Source organism: Ambystoma mexicanum, chromosome 1q (genome assembly GCF_040938575.1).
Source record: "Ambystoma mexicanum isolate Mex_15411 chromosome 1q, UKY_AmexF1_1, whole genome shotgun sequence".
Classification (NCBI taxonomy): Eukaryota; Metazoa; Chordata; class Amphibia; order Caudata; family Ambystomatidae; genus Ambystoma; species Ambystoma mexicanum.
In genome coordinates, this window is record NC_090922.1 from 637,859,580 (window position 1) to 637,880,944 (window position 21,365).

At 45.5% G+C, this 21,365-nt stretch overlaps 1 protein-coding gene across 2 annotated transcripts in view; it reads left to right on the forward strand.

The window, feature by feature from the left end:
- Positions 1-21,365, forward strand: part of ABCA4 (ATP binding cassette subfamily A member 4) — a 1,737,150-nt gene that overhangs the window by 1,109,835 nt on the left and 605,950 nt on the right. For both annotated transcript variants that reach the window (XM_069641223.1, XM_069641222.1), the window contains exon 18: positions 18,409-18,492. In XM_069641223.1, coding sequence (XP_069497324.1) covers positions 18,409-18,492 — 84 coding nt within the window. The remainder of the gene's footprint in view (positions 1-18,408; positions 18,493-21,365) is intronic.

The window sequence follows — 21,365 nt, forward strand, 5'->3', positions numbered from 1 at the left end:
CTCGAATATATTGCGGTCCGGTTTTATGCAGTGCTCGATCGGAGATGCATAAGGTTTTGAAAGTCACCCTTCGGGCTACTGGAAGCCAGTGAAGCGTCTTAAGGGCTGGGGAGATGTGGTCTCTTGGACCGAGCGCAAGTAGCATTTTGGCTGCAGCGTTTTGTGCCCTTTGGAGTTTATTCAGTTGGTACGCGTGGACACCGAGGTATAGGGGGTTTGCGTAGTCCAGTCTTGATATAACGATTGATTGGACTGCAGAGAGTCTGTTGGGAAAGGAGAGATATGGAAAGATGCGCCTAAGGGTTTTAAGGTGGTAGTGGCAGGAATTTGAGACGTTGTTGACTTGGTACGAGAGTGTTAGGTCAGAGTCAAGGGTGCATCCAAGATTTTTCTCTGAGTTGCAGGGGGTCGGTGAGGTGCCCATGGTGGGTGGCCAGGGTAGTGGGTGCGGAAGATGTTCGGCATTGCCACATACCATGATTTTGGTTTTGGAGGGGTTTAATAGGAGGTGGCTTTGGGTCATCCAGAGTTCTATGTCGAGGAGGCAGGAGGCCAGGTCAGGTCGGGAGTTGGGTTTTGACTTCATTAGTTCTAAAATTAGTTGAGTGTCGTCAACGTAGTTGTGACACAGGATGTTGTGTGAACGAATTATTGGTGGGAGGGTGATCAGGTAGAGATTGAACAGGAGGGGGATAGGCATGCTCCTTGTGGGACTCCCGTGTCGACTGGTCGGGATTGGGAGGTATAGGTGGAGAGAATCGTTATTTGGTACCTATCTTTGAGGAATGAAGCAATCCATTTAAGAGCGGTTCCACAAATTCCTAGGGAGTGGAGGCTGTCTAGGAGGATTGAGTGATTGATTGTGTCAAAGGCGGCAGATAGGTCAAGAAGGATTAGTGCGGCGCATCCCGCGGAGTCTGCTGTCATTTGAAGGTCATCCCAGATTGAGGTTAGGGTGGTTTTGGTTCCGTGACGTGCTCTGAAACCTGATTGTGCGGGGTCTAGGAGATTGTTGGCTTCAACAAAGGGATTTATTTGGGAGTAGGCGGTTCGGTCAATGAGTTTGGCAAGGAATCTGGTGTTTGAGATGGGGTGGTAGTTTTTAGGCTCAAGAGGGTCGAGGGAAGGTTTTTTAATTAACGGTTTGACATGAACCGTTTTGAATGCGTCTGGAAAGATACCAGAGGAAAGGGAGGTATTTATGATGGATCTTGCGTGTTCTCCTGCACAGGTGGAGGCGAAGATCTCTTTGAGGGTTGTGGCCGGGCAAGGGTCCAGCAGAGAGCCAAATGGTTTGCGGACAAATAGGAGTTTGAGAAATTGTTCAGGTGATATTGGACTAAAGGATTCAAACGTTGGTTGCGTAGTGGTCGCAACTGGTGGGCTTGCCGATATGGGGGGCGTATTGCCTGGTGGCTGTAAGAGAGCCAGTTTGGTGGCAGAGTATTTGTTCTTTCGAGGGCCGTGGTGTAAAAGTGGAGGGAGAGTGAGTCGCACAGTGATTGTGAGGGGGTCGGGACGGTCGCGGTGCAAGCCGGTTTAGTGAATTCAGAGATGATTTTGTGGAGTTCTTTGCTTGAGTTTTTGCAACCCAATGATTCGGGAGTTGTAATTGACATTTTTTGCTTTCCGGATTTCGGCCTTGTACTGATAGGGGTGTCGTGCCAAGGTGCCCCTGCTCTCTTTGGTTTTGTTTTTCTGCCATTTGCGTTCTAGGTATTTATATAGTTGTTTGCTGGTCTTCAACTCAGGAGTGAACCATCTGGGGAAGAGGCCATGGCGGGTTGACGGTTTGCAAGGGGGTGTGAGCCACATTAGAGATGTGTTGAGCCATGAGTCAAAGGCGTCAGGGGTTAGTTGTTTATTGAGTTGGCAAGTAGGTGGTGGAGACTGGAGGAGTGCGTCGGCTAGGTCCGGGACGAATTTTAGTTTTTTCCTGCATTTGCGTAGATTCGATGGTTCAGATTTGAGTACGGGACGGGGGTTGGAAGTTCAAATGGCGAGAGAGAGAATGAAGTGATCGGACCAGATGATAGGGGTGGGGGGGGATTAGATGAATCCGGGTGTTGGAGCTAAAGATGGCATCAAGAGTGTGTCCTTTATAGTGAGTAGGGCCATTTATGTGGGGTTGGAGGTTAATTGCGTCTAAACTGTCAACCAGAGAGTGAGTCATAGGGTTTGTGGGAACGTCGAGCCATATGTTGAAGTCTCCAAGAAGGGTGAGGTTGGGATGGTTTAGTTGAAGGGTGGCAATAGAGTCGCAGATGTTGTTTGCGAATTGTCAATCGTAGCCAGGGGGTAAGGAATGCATGGTATCAAAGTAAGACAGACACAAGTGACCATAGTTCAAGAGTGTTCATTGAACCTTTTCAAGAGTGTGATAAACACCTTTCTAAACATAAATCTAAGATGGGAGCAAGCTACGACCATCAAATAATAATAATGCAGTCCTAGTCGAGTCTTGTCAAAATGAAAGGGCCTATACTAAAAAAAAGTGTTCACAAAATGATGTCAGGATGTTAAGGCAATTGGCCTAGCTTCCCCACGTTTTAAGCATGGGACAAGGCGGTTCACTCAAGCATAGCACACTCTTGGACTTCTTCGCCACAAGGACCCAGTTCCATTACCAACATCAGGGCCTTCTGTGCCCACGTCTCTTGTGTTATCAAAGTCTTGATTCGGAGGGCCTGATGTACCAAAAACAAACAAAAGGTTCTTTCAAAAATACGCAAGTCAGGTGAGTCACTCTTCACCCTGGATCCCCCTCTTTTGGGCTCAGATCCTCTTTTATACAACTAGTTTCCCTCAGCTGGGCTCTGACCAGTCTCAGTTCAATTCATTAGCATCCCTCAGTCGGGTTAACATTTGCCAAAGCAATTCCTTTTTCGCGGGAGAGTCATGGTTCACCCCGGATCCCCCTCTTCCAGGCTTGGATCCTCTTTTCTCAATTAGTCTCCCTCAGCCGGGCTTGGACCAATTTCAGTTTATATCTTTTCTCAGGTGACTCACGGTTCACCCCGGATCCCCCTCAGCCGTGCTCGGATCCCCTTTTCTTTCATCAATTAGTCTCCCTCAGCCAGGCTCAGACCAATTACAGTCCACAGTTTTGCTGTCAAAGACTTTTGAATGTGCACAGGGTTTGGCTTGACCTGTTGCAGGACCACTTCAATTTCGCAGTTTCCAATTTTACACTCATCAGAAAGCAGTTGTTCCTTTCCACTAGCTTTCTCTCGCCATACCTCTGTTGGGTTCACACTTGCCTCTGTAATCACAGTTCACAATTTTACACTCTCAGTTGGATACCTAATAGAGACCTTTCGAATGAGCACCCACATGGTGCCAGACCACTTTGTATATGGTATCCACTTTAGTTTCAAAAGTTCAGTCACACTTTCGATATTCAATTATATTCGCTTCACTCATCACATGCATGGTAAACTGTTCTTTGCAGATTTCTTCATAACATGTAGCCCCTTGCAACCTTGGTTTTAACACAGACTGGTCTGCTGTCAGTCTCCTTGACTCACCGGCTGTGTTGACTTTATTGGAGTGGCTTTGTTTTGTTGGAGCCAAGGACAGTACCACAGCGGCAATCACTCCTCCCCACCTCAGTCGTCGATGCGGGAAAGCCCCGGGTACCTTTGACACACAATGCGCTTTTCTTCAGCTTTAATTACTGGTCTTATGTTTCTTATCCTTGAGGGCCTGTGAAAGTAACAGATTCCTTCCTCTGAAAAGGACAGGGGCAATTCCCTCCTTGCAAACCTTTCTGGTCCCGCCATCTTTCTGCTCGTATTAAACCACCATCTCCTAACTACTCCTTCCTCGTGTGTTTTGCCTTGCTCCCAATGTGGTTTCGTGCTCCGCCTTTTATCCATGTGGGTAAGGTTATGGAAGTCAGATGTGTGCCATTATCAGTAATTGCCTGACTTTGCCGGACCCTTGTGTTGGGACATGTCAGGTATACGGCTCTGGTGTTAGTCCATTGTCGCTCACGATGAACTGTCCATGAGAAAAAGGGGCGGTGGTTGAGCTTCTAGGTATCCTACCTGGTAGTATGGTGAAAAGGTGTTACAGGGAAGGGGATACCGCGTCTCACCCTCTGGCGTCCCACTTCCACTCCCGAGGACCCCTCATCCAGGTGATCCTCCCGCACTTGTCCACACCCAGGAACTGGATCCAAAAGTGATGGCCGTATCCTGGCCACCTGGATGACGGATCTCCGGTGACTGGCGGGTGAGACACCTTCAGGTTTCTCACAATTATCAATAATATATACCACCATTGCCCTGCTTTAAAACGAGTTGTGCCCAAATGAGATAATGAGGCCTCTCAACACATTGAAGCTCTTATTTGAGTTCCTCGCAATTCAGCAGCAGGGATTTGTTACCTCTACACTTCCACTGAAGCAGGTCCTGCCACTGAATTTTGGTCATTTACACGCCAGAGTTTCAAAGGGGAGGGCAAAAGGTGGCATAGAAGAGTGTATGCCGCCTTTTACCATCTCCTTTGCACACTGCTGTGCAAACGGAGTAAATGCTGCCTGCCATGTACGCATGTCAGGTGACATTTGCTGGTGAAAAAAGCCGGTGGACTCTATAGGGATCTCCAGCATTTGCGCCGGCATGACACACATACAAATGAATGAAAATGCGGCGTGCCGGAAAGGCTGTTAGGCATTGCATTTCTGGTAAGTCCGGCTTAGAATGAGCCCCATTGCATTATACCTTAAATGCGCATATTCAAACAATGCATTCATAATGGTGGCATTTGCAATGACATCCCTTGTAATGGTGCAACAAACTGGGAAATAGGCTACCCTGCCTTTCTACGCAATTACTGATGTTATGTTACAACCTCAAGTGCCAGAAGCTAATCAAATCATCTATACAAGAGATCTGTTGAAAACAGTTTAATGATTCACTTTTTATAAAAATAATTAACATGGAAAACATATTAAGCTGCGCACTGTTGCAACATCAGTTTACACCATGCAATCAAAGTTTATTGAGCGAACAAAGCCCTACATGTTCACACCGTGGGGTTAGTACACTGAAAATGTGTGAAAACAATTTTTAAATACTACACAACATGAAGGTTACATCAAAAATGATCACAAAAAAAATCACACGTTCCATTTCTCATTTCTCATTTTTCATAGGTAATATTTTGGTAGCCTTTCTAATGGGTAATGATTTGCAAACAGTACAGAGGTCTGGTGCCTTGTGAAAAGGAGTATTCGTCCTTAGAGGAACAGACTAGTAAACTCACAATGGGCCTCATTATAAGTGTCGTGGTCCGGAATTATGGGTGGTGGTCGCACCGTACTAGCACCCATTTCTGGAACGCCACACTACAACTCTGCGGGTGGGGGTCGTTGCACCAGACAACTCTTAGCAATGGTGCCAGTGCTTCCGTCTCCCTATTCCCATGGAGTCCTATGAGGCTCCATGGGAATGCGAACTAACATTTTCCAGCGCCTGATTTACGAATCCGCCAGGACTTGTAATGTCCCGCTGGCAACGGGAAGTCAGGCGCCGAAAAAGTGTTACGAGTCTGGTGGCAACCCGCCGGAAGCAACGGCAGGGTTACCACCGGACTTGTAATGACGCCCAATATCTAGTCAGACTACGGGTTGACTTTTTCAGCCTAATATTCAAGATACGTCTATCCTAGGACGTTCTTGTAGAATTTCAATGGGGGCCCTCATCAGGATAAACAATTTCTTTAAGTGTGGATACAAATATGACAACCCTGTTTGCCTTACATAGGGGAACTTTGTCTTGTTGAAAAAACGTATAGGGCTGGGTTTTTTAATCTTCTATTTTTGGAATAAATCTAGTGGGCTGTGATTGCACTTTCCTTGCTAAAGGCATCTAGAGAACCTCACAGATATTACAGGCTCATAAATGGCGCCTAATGGCGGCCAGAAGGCATGGCTTGGGAGCATTGACAAGGTTAAGAAAGGGCAACATTGGTTTAACAGGAAGGTCGGCATTTGAAGTTTTCTTTCCCGCGATGCATTTGTGTGGCATTGATTGTTGTTCGTGTTTAGGGGTTTTCCACGCTGTGTGGTTTTGGATGGTGGTATTGCCGTATGCAAAAGTTTTTTGTTGTCGACAATGTCCCCGTTGACGGGCCAGGATGGTTGCTGTGGCGTTCTTTGCTCCGCGTGGCAGGGCAGTTTTGGTTTTTCAGGGCGGTATCCACACTACTGTATTATGGAAGATTGGTTCACAGGAAGGGAGGAAGTTTGTGTGGCTCCGCGCTGTGGGATTTTGTGACAGGGATTTAGAAACCAAGCTCTTGTCCAGCGCAGCCCTTGCCTTTCTTTCACTGCCGCTCTGAAGCTGTAGGGCAACGTGCAGGAGGGCGGTTGTATAATTTGGCGGCATGATCTATGCACAGGGGCATGTTTAACCGGCCCCTGGGGTCTGGCCTCCTGTTCTCCAACAAGTGCTCTGGCGCATGCGGGCCATTTGCAGGCATGGCCATGGGGGGATTGGGCATGAAAGATAGGTCAGCCATTTTGCTTTATTCGGCAATATACCATTAGCATTTAGTAAAAGAATAAATTGCATAATATCCAATTAATAACATAAGAACCATCACAACACATGAAGATTTGAGGAATGTAAAACAAGAACAAAGCCCCAGCAGGTCACCCAGAATGCAATTTTCTGGTTAAAAAATGTTCACGTAGTCAGGCTTGAGGAATACATTTTGCAACAAAGTACACAACATTCATCAATACCGTTGATTTACACAATGCAACCACATCCATAACACGGGTGACACCGGCTTTTTTTTATGAGTGGCAGTAGATACGCTCTCCTCAAGTCTTCATAGGCTTCACAGAAAAACTAAAAGTGGGTCACACAGTCGCTACGCTCACCACAGAACATAGTTCTGAATTCCCTGGTTTCCAACCACAGGTGAATTTCACTGTCCTGGGAGTGCCTGTTCTAAACTCCACAAAAAGAGTGCGTGAATATGGTTGCACAATCAGGTCCAGGTACTCTTCTGTACCTTGTGCCACTTTCATATGTAAGTAATCAGGCCCAGTTACTGATGGGGGACTCATACCAGAGCTCTTTAACAGCTGATTTGACCTTTTCCTTAGTACTAGATGGTAGGTTCACGGGACTCTGCCACAAGTTGCCGAGGCCCAGCGCTTCCAACTGCCCCTTTACATAAATCACACAGGGAAATGCAGAACCCCAGGATAATCCAGAAAGTTTAGGTAAGCCTCACAAAATTTTACGAGCTCCTGCACCACCCATAACCGGATCCAGTAAAAAAAAACGGTTTCCAAACTGCTCGTGAGACTACAGGCTCAAGGCCACATTCAATCAGCAGAGGTGCATTTGGGAATCCTCGCATAAGCCTCAGGAGCATTTCTAAAAACTTGGTCTCAGTAGTCCCTAGTTTCTGACAGTTGACATACCTCCATAGCTCAGCACCATTGAGAGCTGCGGAAGCTTGACTGCGCTCCATAAATGCTAATTGTAGGGGACACAGCCCGTTCACCATGATCGAAGAAAAACGTCCTCAACCCACCACGGTAACCTGCGCCTTGTCCAACTCAACAAGCCAAGTCCCAATGTCAGTGAATCTGACACTGAGATAGTCGTAGTAGCAGACTTGTTCAAGGTATGAACCACCAACCTTCAGGGAAATTGCACACTACCTGGATTGCCTTGGCCTGAAAACTAGGACCTTTGTCTTGCTTTTGTTTAAAGTCAACCTTCTTGCTGTGCATTGATTAAAAAAACACTCCAAAGAGAGCCTAATCCACATAGGGGATGTAGCTAACAAAACAGCATTGTCGGCAAAAGGCAATGCTGGGTAATGTCAAAACCCAATTTTGGGGGATCATACCTGTCGACTTGGCATCTCGGCAACAATTCTATAATTATCTCATTGATGTATAGGCAGAACAGGGGTGGAGCCAGGACACAACCCTGTCTCCCACCCCTGTCTACTCTAAATTTGCTTGTGGTTTCACTTCCACCTGAAAGAAAGGGGTTTATCCTATTCCGCCACCACAGCATCCACTCGCGGCCATTGGGGCGGCATGGAACGATTGCAGGAAGTAGGAAGAGTTTCCGATTTGGAATTGGGCTGGTTCAAGTCTTTTTTGAGTGACCATCAACAGCGGGTGAGAGTGGGGGAGTTCCTGTCAGACGTTATCAAGTTGAATTGTGGGGTCCCACAAGGTTCCTCCGTATCCCCACTGTTATTTAATTTGTACATTCAGCCTCTCCTGGAAATCTTCAGACGCTATAGGTTGAATTTCCACTGTTACACGGATGACACCCAGATTTTTATCAGAGTTGTTAACTTTGGGGAAGCATTTAGAAGATTAGGACAGTGCTTGGATGAAGTAAGTGGCTGGATGTAAAAAAAAAACACCCACAACTTAATGCAGCCAAGACTGAACTTATTCTGTCTGGACCTAAGCATTTGCTGAAAACAGCTAAGAAATTGCCTATCCCCATGCTGTTAGGTAAAAGCTTAAAATGTGTATCCAAGATAAAAAATGTGGGTTGTATATGGCAAGAGGATCTTGGTAGTGAATCTCAGGTGGGAGCGAAGATCCAGGTGGTGTATTTTGCTTTGAGACTCCTACGCCAAGCACTCCCCTACATTCCTAAAGAAGATCACGCGTCTGTGGTGGGTGCATTAACTAGCGTCCATTTGGATTACTGCAACAGTCAATTGTTGGGTGTTCCATCCAAACAACTTCAGCGACCTCAGAAAGCACAGAACGCGGCTGTTAGGATGATATTTGGGCAAAGTAGAAGTGCTCATCTGTCTCCATTTCATCATGCACTACATTGGCTTTCAATTGAAGATCGCATCATCATCTTCAAATGTGTAAATGGTATCGCCCCTTTGTATTTGAGAGAGCTAATTCAGCCATATCACTCCATGAGACAATTGTGCTCTGGTGATGGTCACATTTTCTGTTCATGGCCCAAAAATGTGGAACTCCCTACCTTTAGAAATTAGGACTATGAGTTCACTTTTTCAGTTTCGCCGAGCATTAAAGACCTTCCTGTTCATATAAAAAGGCCTTACAACTAGGGGGGTCCTGTATGGATTTAGCTATGTTCTTTATCAATTGTTGTCATCTGAGCCGCTATACGGTTCATTCTGTTCTGTGCGCGTTATGAATACCAAATAAATAAATAGAAAATAAATAAATAGTGAGACTGAGCCCTGCGCATCAGTGCCTTCGCAGGCTCCCCCAGCTCCCGTTCCACCCTTCCGCCCCCACATCAGGGGGCTGCAGGTCGTGTCAAGCAGCCATGGAATGGCTCCTTTGTGGTGCTGGCCGCTTCCCCCATTTCTATGCACAAAAGGGGTCTGAATCACACAGGATCAGAGAATAGATCAGGATTGTGAATGGAGGATAGCACAGGGGCAACACGCTGGTCTTGGAAACAAGACCACGCAGAGCAACAGAGGTTCGAACCATGGATCTGCGCTTAGAAACCAAACTCAGGTATGGTATTAGGCGTGTTATTAAATTTCATTAATGGTGCAGGCAGCACAGCGCAGGACGGACGCACTAGAACCAGACATGAGTGGAGCAGAGGAGTAGCATGGGTCCAATAGTCTATTTTATGTCAATTTGGTTGCCTGATTTACACTCATTGGGGCATGTTTAAATTTTGACCGGATGATTTGCTTTTGTGTGCGGTTTTGGTAAACTGTGAGATGGCGGTACTCTGTCTACATCAGGGGTGTCCAACTTTTACGTTAGCAAGAGCTACTTGTAGTTAATGGCCAAAAGGTGGGAGTAACTGGCATGGTTAGCAAGAGCTACTTGTGGTTAATAAACTACATTTTTAGTATATTAGCAAGAGCTACTGGTCGTGGTTATATCCATGAGTATGAGAATTTGTCAAAAGGTTTTTGGGGGAAATTTATTTGCTCTTTATATATAAAAAAGGAACAACATATGCATACTTACCATGATTTTAATTACTTCAAAAACACTTTTTTCCATTATTTGTTTATTAGTAGCTGTCTCCTAAAAATTGTCAAGCACATCAGAATGCAGAAAACCAACCGGGGTATTCATTATGAAGCCTGGCGCTGCATGCCATCCACCAGTTTCTCAGTAATCTGGTGTGTAGCTTAAAGCAGCAACAGCACTGAGATGCTGTCAGATGGGATCAAAGTTTTGATTTCAGGAATTCGGTCTGAAAAAGTAGATTAACAGGGTTAGGTAATCATATTGACTCATAGAGCAAATACCTTCCTTGCCACAGTGCTTGCACCTAATTGCACACCTGGTATGACAGACAAATTCTGGACCTTCACCATTGTACCATCGGTAAAAACACATTTGTTGTTCACCAAATAATTACAAACTTTGAAGGATGGCTCTGTGCCAGCAGTTGCATTGCATTGGTTAGTTTACCTACTTTTTGACATCGCAGGCAGCTTCCAGTGGCAACATTATTTTCATAATGTGTGCGTATAACTGCAACATGCCTATCAACGTCACTTGTTTTTCCCACTGTAACTTGGCCCCATAGATTAAGGATGAACATTTTCTTGTTACGCTGAAAGAAAAAAATATGGTTTCCCACTCTCGGTAGAAATGGTACATGTTTTTGCTTTTGTTGGATGCTGTGTCTGCATCTATATCCAGGTTTCCAACAAGGCGAGTTTGTTTCTTTTGACGCTGCATGTGCAAAAACAATCTGAGGAGCATTTCAATCAATTTGTTCTACTTTTATAATAAATGCAGCATTTTCTACTTTGTCAAAAAATAAAATCCACTGCCAGTTTAGCATATTCCTAATTCATTCAAATTGCTCACATGCCAGTTCACAGAATTCAGCCAAGGACAAGTGCGTCAAAGCCTATTTTGTAGACCACCCTAAAAAATGTATATGTCAACATTATTGGCAAGAGTTAAAAAATGTGATCAAGTTCTATGCAAAACAAATTGTAAATCACAGGGCTACAATAACATTCATCTATTAACATTTTGAGCAACAAGAGTTTCAACCCAGTACTGAAAGTTTGAAAAATCCCTGCCAGAATTTTAAGACATGCATACAGGTTCCCCACAGATCTCTGTAGATCTCCCAGTTTGTATACATAGCCAAAAGGAATCGACTCTATTAATTGTTATTCCATCCCACTACTCTCCTCAATGCGCTTCTCCCATTGTTCTGTTACATTAAATATAAATATCAAAATATATACCTCACCTTTCTCACCTAATCACTTCATTGATTGCAGATGTAGCTTTATTTTCCCAGTTAAATTGAAAGCACACAATTACCTCCATGCAAAAGACACACAGTGAGACTGAAACAATCACACCCCACCCATCTTCGTTTTACATGGCATGCAGATGTAGGCACCCCTTCCCTTTCTAATCAGCCAACAATGCACCTCTTGGTGACAATGGCCATGCAACAAATCTCCCATCTACTTTTATTATTATTAGTTAACCCTTGTTAGGACACTGCCTGAAGCCTTCATGCCCAGATGTAGCCCCTCCTCTCCCCATGCAATCGATATTTGACTGTCTGCTTTGCTGGAAGAGGAGGACGGTGGGGGAGGGGGGCACAGAGGCCCAAGGACTTCAGGCAACACAATAAATGCACATTGCTCATTTTGATGCCTGAGGCAAAGAGCTACTGGGAGGCCTCAGGCGAGCTACCAGGAGCTGGCGATCTACTGGTTGGAGACCCTGGGTCTACATGGATGCTGACTGTTTTTTTTTATTTCAGTGCGCATCACCGGCACCGAGGTGCACAGGTTCAAGGAATGCGCAAAGGCATGGCTTGTGATTATTTTGGAGCTGGGCAGCATGACCACGAGGTGCGCTTAGGAACTGGGGGCAGGGTCCACTCTCCACCTCTTGCGCTGGGGGGCCTGAGCAGGTGATATCGGCTACAGGGCGACGCGGGGTCAGTTTCTGTTGTCAGTGTGGAATGATGTTACCTGTATCACATGTGCCCTGCTGTGTTAGCGATGCACACTGTGTGCAAAGGATTTAAGGTTTGAGCTGGAATTGGTCCCTCCTCCCCATGCCACTAATCTGTCTAGCAACTTTTTAAGAAATTACACATTGGAAAAAAGCATCCCAAGTTGAGGGGCAGATGGGTGACCGCACAGAGGGTCTTTTTGGTGGGAAAAGTGCCGTGAACAGTAACCAAGTGGGGGAAAGGGGTATTTACAGAGTCTTGTAAAAGTCATGCTGCCCGCGTGCCCTCGCTTCGCTCAGTGGGATTTGTGTACATTGTTTATAGTTTGTAGGAGGGACAGAATTCACGGAAAATACTACTAAATTGCCTTTCCTACAATAGCGACATGCCTCGCTCGTGCGAGTGCAGGGGAATTTTTGAAATATGTAATTGGAGTAATCATATTGTTTTCTGGGCACGCGGTAGGTGCTTCTAATGTATAGCGCTTGTTTAGCGCAGAGTGTACTAGTAGCTGCGCCTAAGGGCCATGTGGAGACTCTAGTGGGTCCAGGGTTCTGGAATGCACAGTAGCGCTTCTCTGTAGTGGGCTATGGTGGGGCCATACCTGTGTTGGTAATTAGCTCCAAGGTATGATTACCCAGGGGCCTGTAGTGACTAATGTAGACAACATAGGAATAGTTTTCCGAGTGATGACCTAAGCCCCGAAACCCACTATAACTCATTTGGGGGCTCGGTTAAGAAACATCAATTTATCTATTCTTTTAATCACAAACAACGAAATGAAGTAACGTTGTCAAGTTTTTAGAAATACTTGATTGGAAACGATTAAGTACCAATTTAAAATAAACACACATTTTTGGAGGTGATACGAATAAAGCTCATAATCGACTTCCAAACCGTGTGCACATACTTTTAGAAGAGTGGGAAAGTAGTGAGAGAGGTTAGGGTAACCCTCTTGTCTATCCCTCACCCCACAGATAGGCGTTATACCAGCGCTTCCCAGGGACAATTCCAGCAATTTGAGGGGTAGCAAGATGCCTTTTACAGGGATACTCATGTATATGTAGGGACTTAGACCAATAGGAATAACTTTGTAACTGAACGGTTCTGTCTATATGGTTTTGCTTTTAACCAGGAACTGAAGTTGGGTTTAGGTGCTCCTGTGCTGTCCGCTTACATTGCACCGATTGGGTTAGGTAACTAAATTTGCACGGTAGAATTGGACATGTAAGTAACATATATGTGAGCTGTGATACTTCTACTGCGAGTGGAAGCAGCCAACTGGCCTTTCGCGCTGAGCCCTTCGCTTTGAAATATTTAGTATGGATAGACAATTGTATTGCCTCCCCCCCTGAATGCCTTTCTGTAGACTCATTAGGAATGGCAGTGTAACGGCCTGCGTGTAATGATCTCTGATTATTCTACTCATGATAGATGAGGAAATGCACCTTTCACAAAAACATCGAGTGCCACCATGGCAAAAAATTATGAGGACTGGGGAATCCAAAACCGTGGGTGATTGTGTTTCATATAAGGTTACCGTTCTGTGAGTGGTGTTTGTTTTTGGCATGGTGGGGGTTGGAGGATTGCCCCCTTGCGACAGTCCTGTCTGGAGCCAGTTTTGCGGGGTGGTCCCACATGGAGTGGGTCTGGTGGGCTTTGGGCAGGTAGGATCCGCGGGGCTGGGTGATCGGGCCTCAAGGGCGTTGGATACAGGCTGAGGGTCTGGGGGCTAGCCGGGTATCGGTATCAGGGGGTACGGCTGAAGAGGGGCCGCACCTTTTTTTCTGGTGGGAGTCAACCCTGTTAAGGGACAGGTTATTTGGTTATGGTTTCTCGAATGTCTGGTGGTGACAGATGCTTGCCCCCTGGCAGCAGGCTGGGTGTCCAGAGCCAAGTTGAGTTTGGGTCCCAGTTCAGGTGGGGCTGGAGGGATTTGATCAGGTGGGGCCTGCTGGGGGGAAGGGAGATCAGGATTCAGGGATGGTGGATGCCATCAGAGGGTCTGTGGGGCTCCCTGGGTTCCGTTACTCAACGGGGTCTCACTCTTCTGCTTGGCTATGTTCACACCAGGGAAGGCCATGGGTAGGTGGGGATAGACTGTCAATGGTTAAGGGACTTGTCGGGCAAAGAGCTACTCCCTATGGGTAGGGCAGGGGTCCCTGCTGGGAAACAGGCCTTGCAGCATATCTCCTTTGTATTTCTGATGTTTTCCCCCTGGCGGCAGACATGGTGTCCTGGGCATGGTTTGTGCAAGGTCCCTGTGGTGAGGGGCTAGAGGCTACGGACAGGCAGGGTCTGCGGGTGGGCTGGGAGATCGGGACCCAGGGTGGGGGCACTGGATACAGATTGAGGGTCCAGGTGCTCACCAGGTATCCTTTCTCATATGGATGGTGGGTGAGGGTTTACCGTCTAGGCAGGGCAGTGCCCTTATTGCATGACAGGGTCACTGGAAGGGAGATTCATTGCTGATGCATGTTAGGTTCCTATGTTTCGAACGGTGAGGTGGCAGGCCTGAGGCTCTTAGAGCAGTCCTCACCGGTGCCTGCAAGGGGTTAGTGGGGCTGGTCGGTGGTTTAGGTGGGTCACATATTTCCCTCAGGGCCGTCCTGGTGCGTGGGGGGGTGTTGGACATGGGCGCTCCCTCCCAATCTACAGTACGTAATGGTGACATAATTGAAAACGTAACAAGGCTGTAACCATTTGATGATGTAATTCATGTATGGCCTTGCTGCATTTTGGTAATGTAAGACATGTAATATATGCGGCCTATTGTCTTCTAACACGGGCATGTGTTTTGTCCCTTACTGACCTTGCCGCCTGCACCATCCATGATAGCGCCGCCGGACAACATTGCCTGGGCAGCGGGTTGGGAGGTGTGGTGGCGGGCCATATGGAAGGAACACTAATAGGGGGAGGAACCTTCATGGCTCTGGGCGGTAGGGTGACATCAGGGGCAGGTGATCCAGTGCGGGTATAAGGAGAGGGGGTGCAACGAGCCCTCCCTCTCTTCTCTGCGCCCGGGACCGGGGTGTTGCTCCTGCAGCAGGTTGCCTTTTTCTAAGCACCCACCGGCCCTTTAGATCAGCAGGTGGAGAGTGTTTTGCAGTAGGTTGGAGCACATTGCATTGAATTGAGCAAGGGGCTCAACCTTTTGGTCACTGGAAGGGAGATTGATTGCTGATTTACGTTAGTGTCCTAGGTTAGGAACGGTGAGGTGGCAGGCCAGGGGCTCCTAGAGCGGCCCTCACCGGTCCGTGCAAGGGGTGAGCGTGGCTGGTCGGTGGTCTAACGGGTCACATATTTCCCTCAGGCCCATTCCTGTGCATGGGGGGACATGGGCACCCCCCGCTATAGTATGTAATGGTGACATAACCAATGATATAATGATGACGCTATTTATGACGTAACTAGGCGCAACCGTTAGATGATGTAACTCATGTATGGCCTTGCTGCATTTTAGTGATGTAAGACCTGTAATAAACGCAGCCAATTGCCTTCCAAAATGAACATGTGTGGTGTCCCTCACTGTCCTTGCCATCTGCGCCACCCATACAAGAGTGGATGAAGCTCTTAGCTGAGTGAGGAAACATGAGAGCCCTATACAGAGGCCACTACTGGTTTCAGGCAGCGAGTTTACCCTGTCCCATGCCTTGTGTGAGTAGCTCAGCGAGTTGCGAGCAGCATGTAGTGCTGCATTAACAGTTAACAACTTTGAGCTAAAGGTACCAGAATGTACAGATCAGACCACAACTGGAATAACATGACCCCCACTTGTCATGTGAACTCCTGCAAAAGTTGCATGTGGGTAACAGACCTGATTTGAAATTCTTTTGCAGCGGTCTTGTTTGTTTATAACTCCATTAAAGTCTTCTCACTGCAGAGATCACAGTGGCCACCAGACATGGTTAGAACCGATATCCAGCATTGAGTATGTTCTGCCATTCTAGCATTTAGAGACTTTAGACAATGTATGTTCTGGGCATAGACAGCCCTACAGACGAGGTGCATATCAACCACTTTTAATCCCTAAAATAGGCAAATATTCCCAAAAAAGAAAAATAGAGAGTAAAAACACTCCCAACAGTAAAGCACGAAACGGACACATAGGAACTTTTCCATCTGCTTTTACCCACAGAGCTCCAAGTAAATGTTTTGACCAATGGTACACCTAGTGCCCTTGAACGAAACTATGATTACTGCCCGATCCGGAGAAGATATGATATGATGTGATATGGCATTTATAACGCGCCTATACTCACGTGTTTCTTGTACACAATACACACAAGAAACAAATGTATCTTTTTAATGTGCATGAAAAACTACGTTCAATGAAATAATATTACAAAAACGTTTCTGTTTTACAATCAGAACATTTTTACTCACTTATGTTATGTTACTTTGCATTTATATAGCGCCTTATTTAATTTACCATTGGTATGTTCTGAAGGCGCTTGTAGGTTGAACGCCGTTTGGAACCGGAGTTCAGGTCAGTAGAGAGAGTAGAGAGAGTCAAAGGTGCGTGTGAGCACCGGATATGTGTGCAGCTGGTGTGGCATTCGTGTAATAGCTGCTTGTTAGGGGTAGGTGTGGTGGTTGAGAGATCAGGGGTATGTGTTCGTTCTGGCAGGATTTATCCAGACCGAATGTGGCTGTGTTAGGCCTGAGGAGAACGCCTGGCTGGGGGTGGGGGGGAGGGGTGTAACCAGCAGTGTTTACTTAGAGTGATGGGGAGTATGCGGCAGATGTTAGTATGAGAATAGTTATACCGAATGGTGTCCTAGTATCTCTGTGTTCTAGTTGAATGGTGGTGTAAAGAAGTGAGTAAGCGTGGTGATGTGATATGATGGGTTACATGCTCTTTCAAACGTTTCATGCACTCCAAAACGTTCTACGTAAGTCACGCAATTCTATGCACTCCAGTCCGCTCCATGCACTCCAATCCGCTCCACGCACTCCAATCCGTTCTATTTACTCCGATCCGTTCCGTATATTCTAGGTTGTTTTATGCACTTCATCCACATATTTCACCTGTACCATCTACATACTTCACCCGTTTCATCCATATACGTCGCCCGTTCTTTATGTACTGCATATGTGCTTTAAATCCGCTAGACCAAACCACACCCCCACTGCAACCAAAACAGGCACCTGTGCGAACCCAGTTTAAAGCCACAAGGGGCCTCCAAACATTTCTGCGATTCTGTCAGGTAGTACCCAGGCCCCGCCTGTAAGCAATGGGCCGAAAACCGAGACCACAAAACGATAGTGGCACCCCCACTTGAAATGGGCCCTAGATAATCCTAGTGTGGGTTGGGTACTTGTACAATTTAATTTCACCTTTGAACTCTGTGTTGTCTAGACCCTTGATAGCCTCAATAGCATCTTCAGCACGCTCCATATGGACAAAAGCATAATCCTTTACAATATCACACTCTAGCACAGCGCCATATTCTTCGAACTTTGCCATCAGCTCTTCGTTGGTGCAGTCGGAAACGAGATGGCTCACATGGAGCTTGGTGGATGCCGTAAAATACTCCCATTGAGAACGAAATGATTGTGGTAGTAAATTCATGCACATCCATTACTCTGGCATTCACATTCAGTGTCTTGTTCCTGTGGTGTACTAGAAAGGTTGCAGTGTGACCAGCGATTGAATTAACCATGATGATAACACATTCTACCTCCATGAACCTGTGTTTGCATTGGCGAATCCTTATTTAAATTGGATTAAATAAAACATAGCCCAACCTATGCAGTGCAGCCCTATATGAATCAGAAATTAACCACTTGTGAAGATATGAACATGATCACTAGAAGTGGGTCGTCCTGAAGAAGGAATGGCATTTAATGATGTGCTCATGAGCAGAAACATAGGTCGACTGCATTCAAGTATCTGTGCCTAATGGATTAGAATGTTATGACAAATTGAAGCATAATTGATTATATGTGCAAATTATAAATACATCATGAACACGTACTTGGGGGATTTTTGGGTCCAACACCAAGGATTGATTGTTTGTGGTCTACTTGTGAGTGATGTCTTGAATTGTTTCCTTGATGCTTTTTTAAGTTTTTGATTTGTGTTGTATATAATGTTCTGGCCTTGTCACCTTCAGAGTTTTGCCTTATGAGCAATGTGGCAATGTATACGTTGAAAGGTTCTGTTTCCCAAATGCTTCCCTCCTTACAGAATACACATATATATATATATTGTATCACTCCAAATTAAAGTATTATTTGGCCAATTTATCTTGCGTTTGTTAAATGAATGCACATAAGATACATTGTCTAAAGCCTTTATTATTTAATATGTGTGATATAATCCCTTTGAAACCAATCATCCCACAACAAAGCCATGCCAAAAGTGTCTGTGCACAGTATTAAATACCTATGCCACAATGACAAGTGAAGGTGCAAGAATCCCTTTGTGTTTTTGTTTCAGGGGAGTATGGCATACCAAAGGCCTGGTACTTTCCTCTTTTGGCCGACTACTGGTGCACGTTCGATCCACCGCCACTCGGAGAGGGTGAGTTATTAAAGTCCCTTGTACGAAAGAAAAAAGTATTTAGACACTGTTGAATTGTCACTAATGCAGCATTCAGAGTGGGAACACAATGACAAACCACAAGACGCTCAACTCAGAATTTAATTGAGAGAAAATAACAATACATCAAACCAACAGGCACCTTCAAATTAACATGAAACCCAACATTAACTTGAAAAAATGTGTTCTTTCACAACTCATTTAAAGCTAACACATGTGTTAAGTTGTTTATCAGTTAGGATCTCGTTCCATATTTGGATCCTCTTGACCCACCCATTTCTTTTCTCAGTTGCCAACTCGCACCATGTTATGAGGGTCACCTTTTCCAGTCTTGGCTTTTTAACCAGAGGCCTTCTGTGATAATAGACTACTTGGCCCATTTTTTATTTTGTATTTTATTTATATTTATATTGTGCTTTACGCCAAAGTGCTAACAATAATATAGTAAACAGTGCAAATCAAGTAGTAAAATGACAGGAAACGCACATTTTAGAGGAAAGCAAATGAGCCATAAGGCCCGAACGCAAAAGAGGATGAGAAGAAAGAGAGTGGAGGGAGAGAGAGAGAGCATTCCAGTGCAGAGAAGACAGGAGAGAAAACAATCATCACGGGATTGTGCAAATGGGGGACGGGCATACCTGCCTACTTTAAAAAATCAAAATTCCTGAGATGTATGCCCCGCCCACAGCCACACAAGACTCTGCCCATTTGCACACGGCCCCGCCCACACGCCCCGCCCACCTGTCAAAAAGGTAAACTCGGTTGTTGTAGCCTTCAGTGTGATTACTATAGCATTGAAAATAATTCATTCAATGCTATAGTAAGCAAAATGAAGGCGGCGCCGCCGCCGAAATAAAAGTGCTTTCAATCCATGTCATTGGATTGAAAGCAGCATTATTTCTGCTGCGCCGCTGCCTTCATTTTGCTTACCATAGCACTGAAAATCATTCATTCAATGCTATAGTAAACCAAATGAAGGCGGCGCTGCATCAGAAATAATCCTGCTTTCAATCCAATGACGTGGATTGAAAGCACTATTATTATAGTGGTGCAGGCAGTGGGCACAAACATTTTGCGCTGTTTCCGAGTCCCGTCATATTCTCCACCTGATTGGCTACCGGCGGCAGCCAATCAGGTGGAGAATATGACGGGACCCGGAAAGAATCTCAAAATTCCTGAGATTCAAGGGACTTTTCCGGAGACCCAGAGAAATGCTTAAAATTCTTTAGTCTCCAGAAAAATTCCGGAGGTTAGGCAGGTATGGGGACAGGGGGGACGGGGGACGGACAAAGGAAATTGGGACTGAGAACAAAGAGATTGAGTAGGGAAATAGAATGAAAGCAAGAACCACTGAGAAGGGGAGGGGCAAGATTATGGAGAGATTTAAAAAAGACATGAGAAATTAAATTGAAGACAATGGTGATACGATAGCCATTGAAGTGTAGACCGGGCTGGAGGGATTGAATCCCGTGAGGAAAGTGAAAAAACAAGCCAAACAGAAGAATTTTTGATGGACTTTAGAGGGTTTGGCGAGAGATGGGAAGACCAAAAAGAAGGCAGGAATAAAAGAAGAGACAGGAAAAGGTAAGGTAGGCGATTAACATATTAGTGGCATGAAAGGTGAAAAAAACAGTCAAGCTTTGCAGATATTAAACAGATGAGTCTTGCATGAGCGAGGAGATGAGATATGAATTGTAAAAAAAAGGGAAGGATTAAGATAGATGCTCAGATTGTTGACCAAAGGAGAAGTAGGAAGTGAGTAGGGAGGAAAGGAGTTTGTGGGAGGGGGCAATGGAGGAGGAATAGTTAAGTCTGGAAATAATGTCTCAGAGGGATTGAGAATGGGATAATGATGAGATAGCCAAAACTAGATAGCCAGAAGACAAAAAGTTAAGTTAGCACGAATAGTTGAGGAGAATGCAGAAAAGGGTAAGGAAAGCTGAGTATCATCAGCATAAAGATGATGAGACAGGCCATAAAAATGAAATTTTAGAAGCAAGAGGACTGGTGTAAAGAGACAAAACAAGTGTACCCAAGACAGAACCTTGAGGGACACCATGATGGATGGAGGGAAATGGTGCAAGGAGATTTGCTAGCCGTAGAGACAGAATAGGTGCGATCAGAAAGGTAGGATTAGAGCCAGTGCAAGACGGCCAAAGTAAATCCAAGAGAGGAGAGAGAAGAAAAAAGAAGAGAATGGTCGACAGCATGAAAGCCAGCTGACAAGTCAAGAAGTATAAAAGAGAGGAGTGCTTTGCATAGCGAGCAGAAAGGAGTGAGTCGCAGACAGAGAGAAGGGCAGTTTCGGTAGAATGACAGGGTCGGAAACCAGATTGAAAGCTCAGAAGAATTGAGTTGGTGGTAATAAAAGAAGAAAGCTGAGAATAAACAAGACATTCAATACGTTTAGAAAGATGAGGGAGAATAGATATAGGGCAAAGATTAGAGGGAAGGGCCTAGAGAGGGTTTTTGGAGAATTGGAAGAATAGTATCATGCTGAAAAGTAGAAGGAAAAGATGAAGTTAGGAGCGAAGTATTAAACAAAGCTGTGAGGCAAGGCATTAGAGACTGATATATTTTAGGAATAACAGAAGAAGGAATAGGGTCAGAAGGAGCAGGGGTAGGGTGAGCTCTGGAAAGAGAGAGGACAGTGTCAACATTAGGAATAGGATGAAAGTAAGTAATAGAAGGAGAGTGAGAGGAAGGAAGAGGGGCAGGTGTGGAAGGTGAGGGAGTAATAGCAGAGCATAGAAGAGTGACCATAGAAGAGAAATAGCAAAGTGGTGAGTCAGAGGAAGGACACAGACACTCTGAGGACATGGTTCACAGGTTTTCCCTATCACTATGGGTGGTCC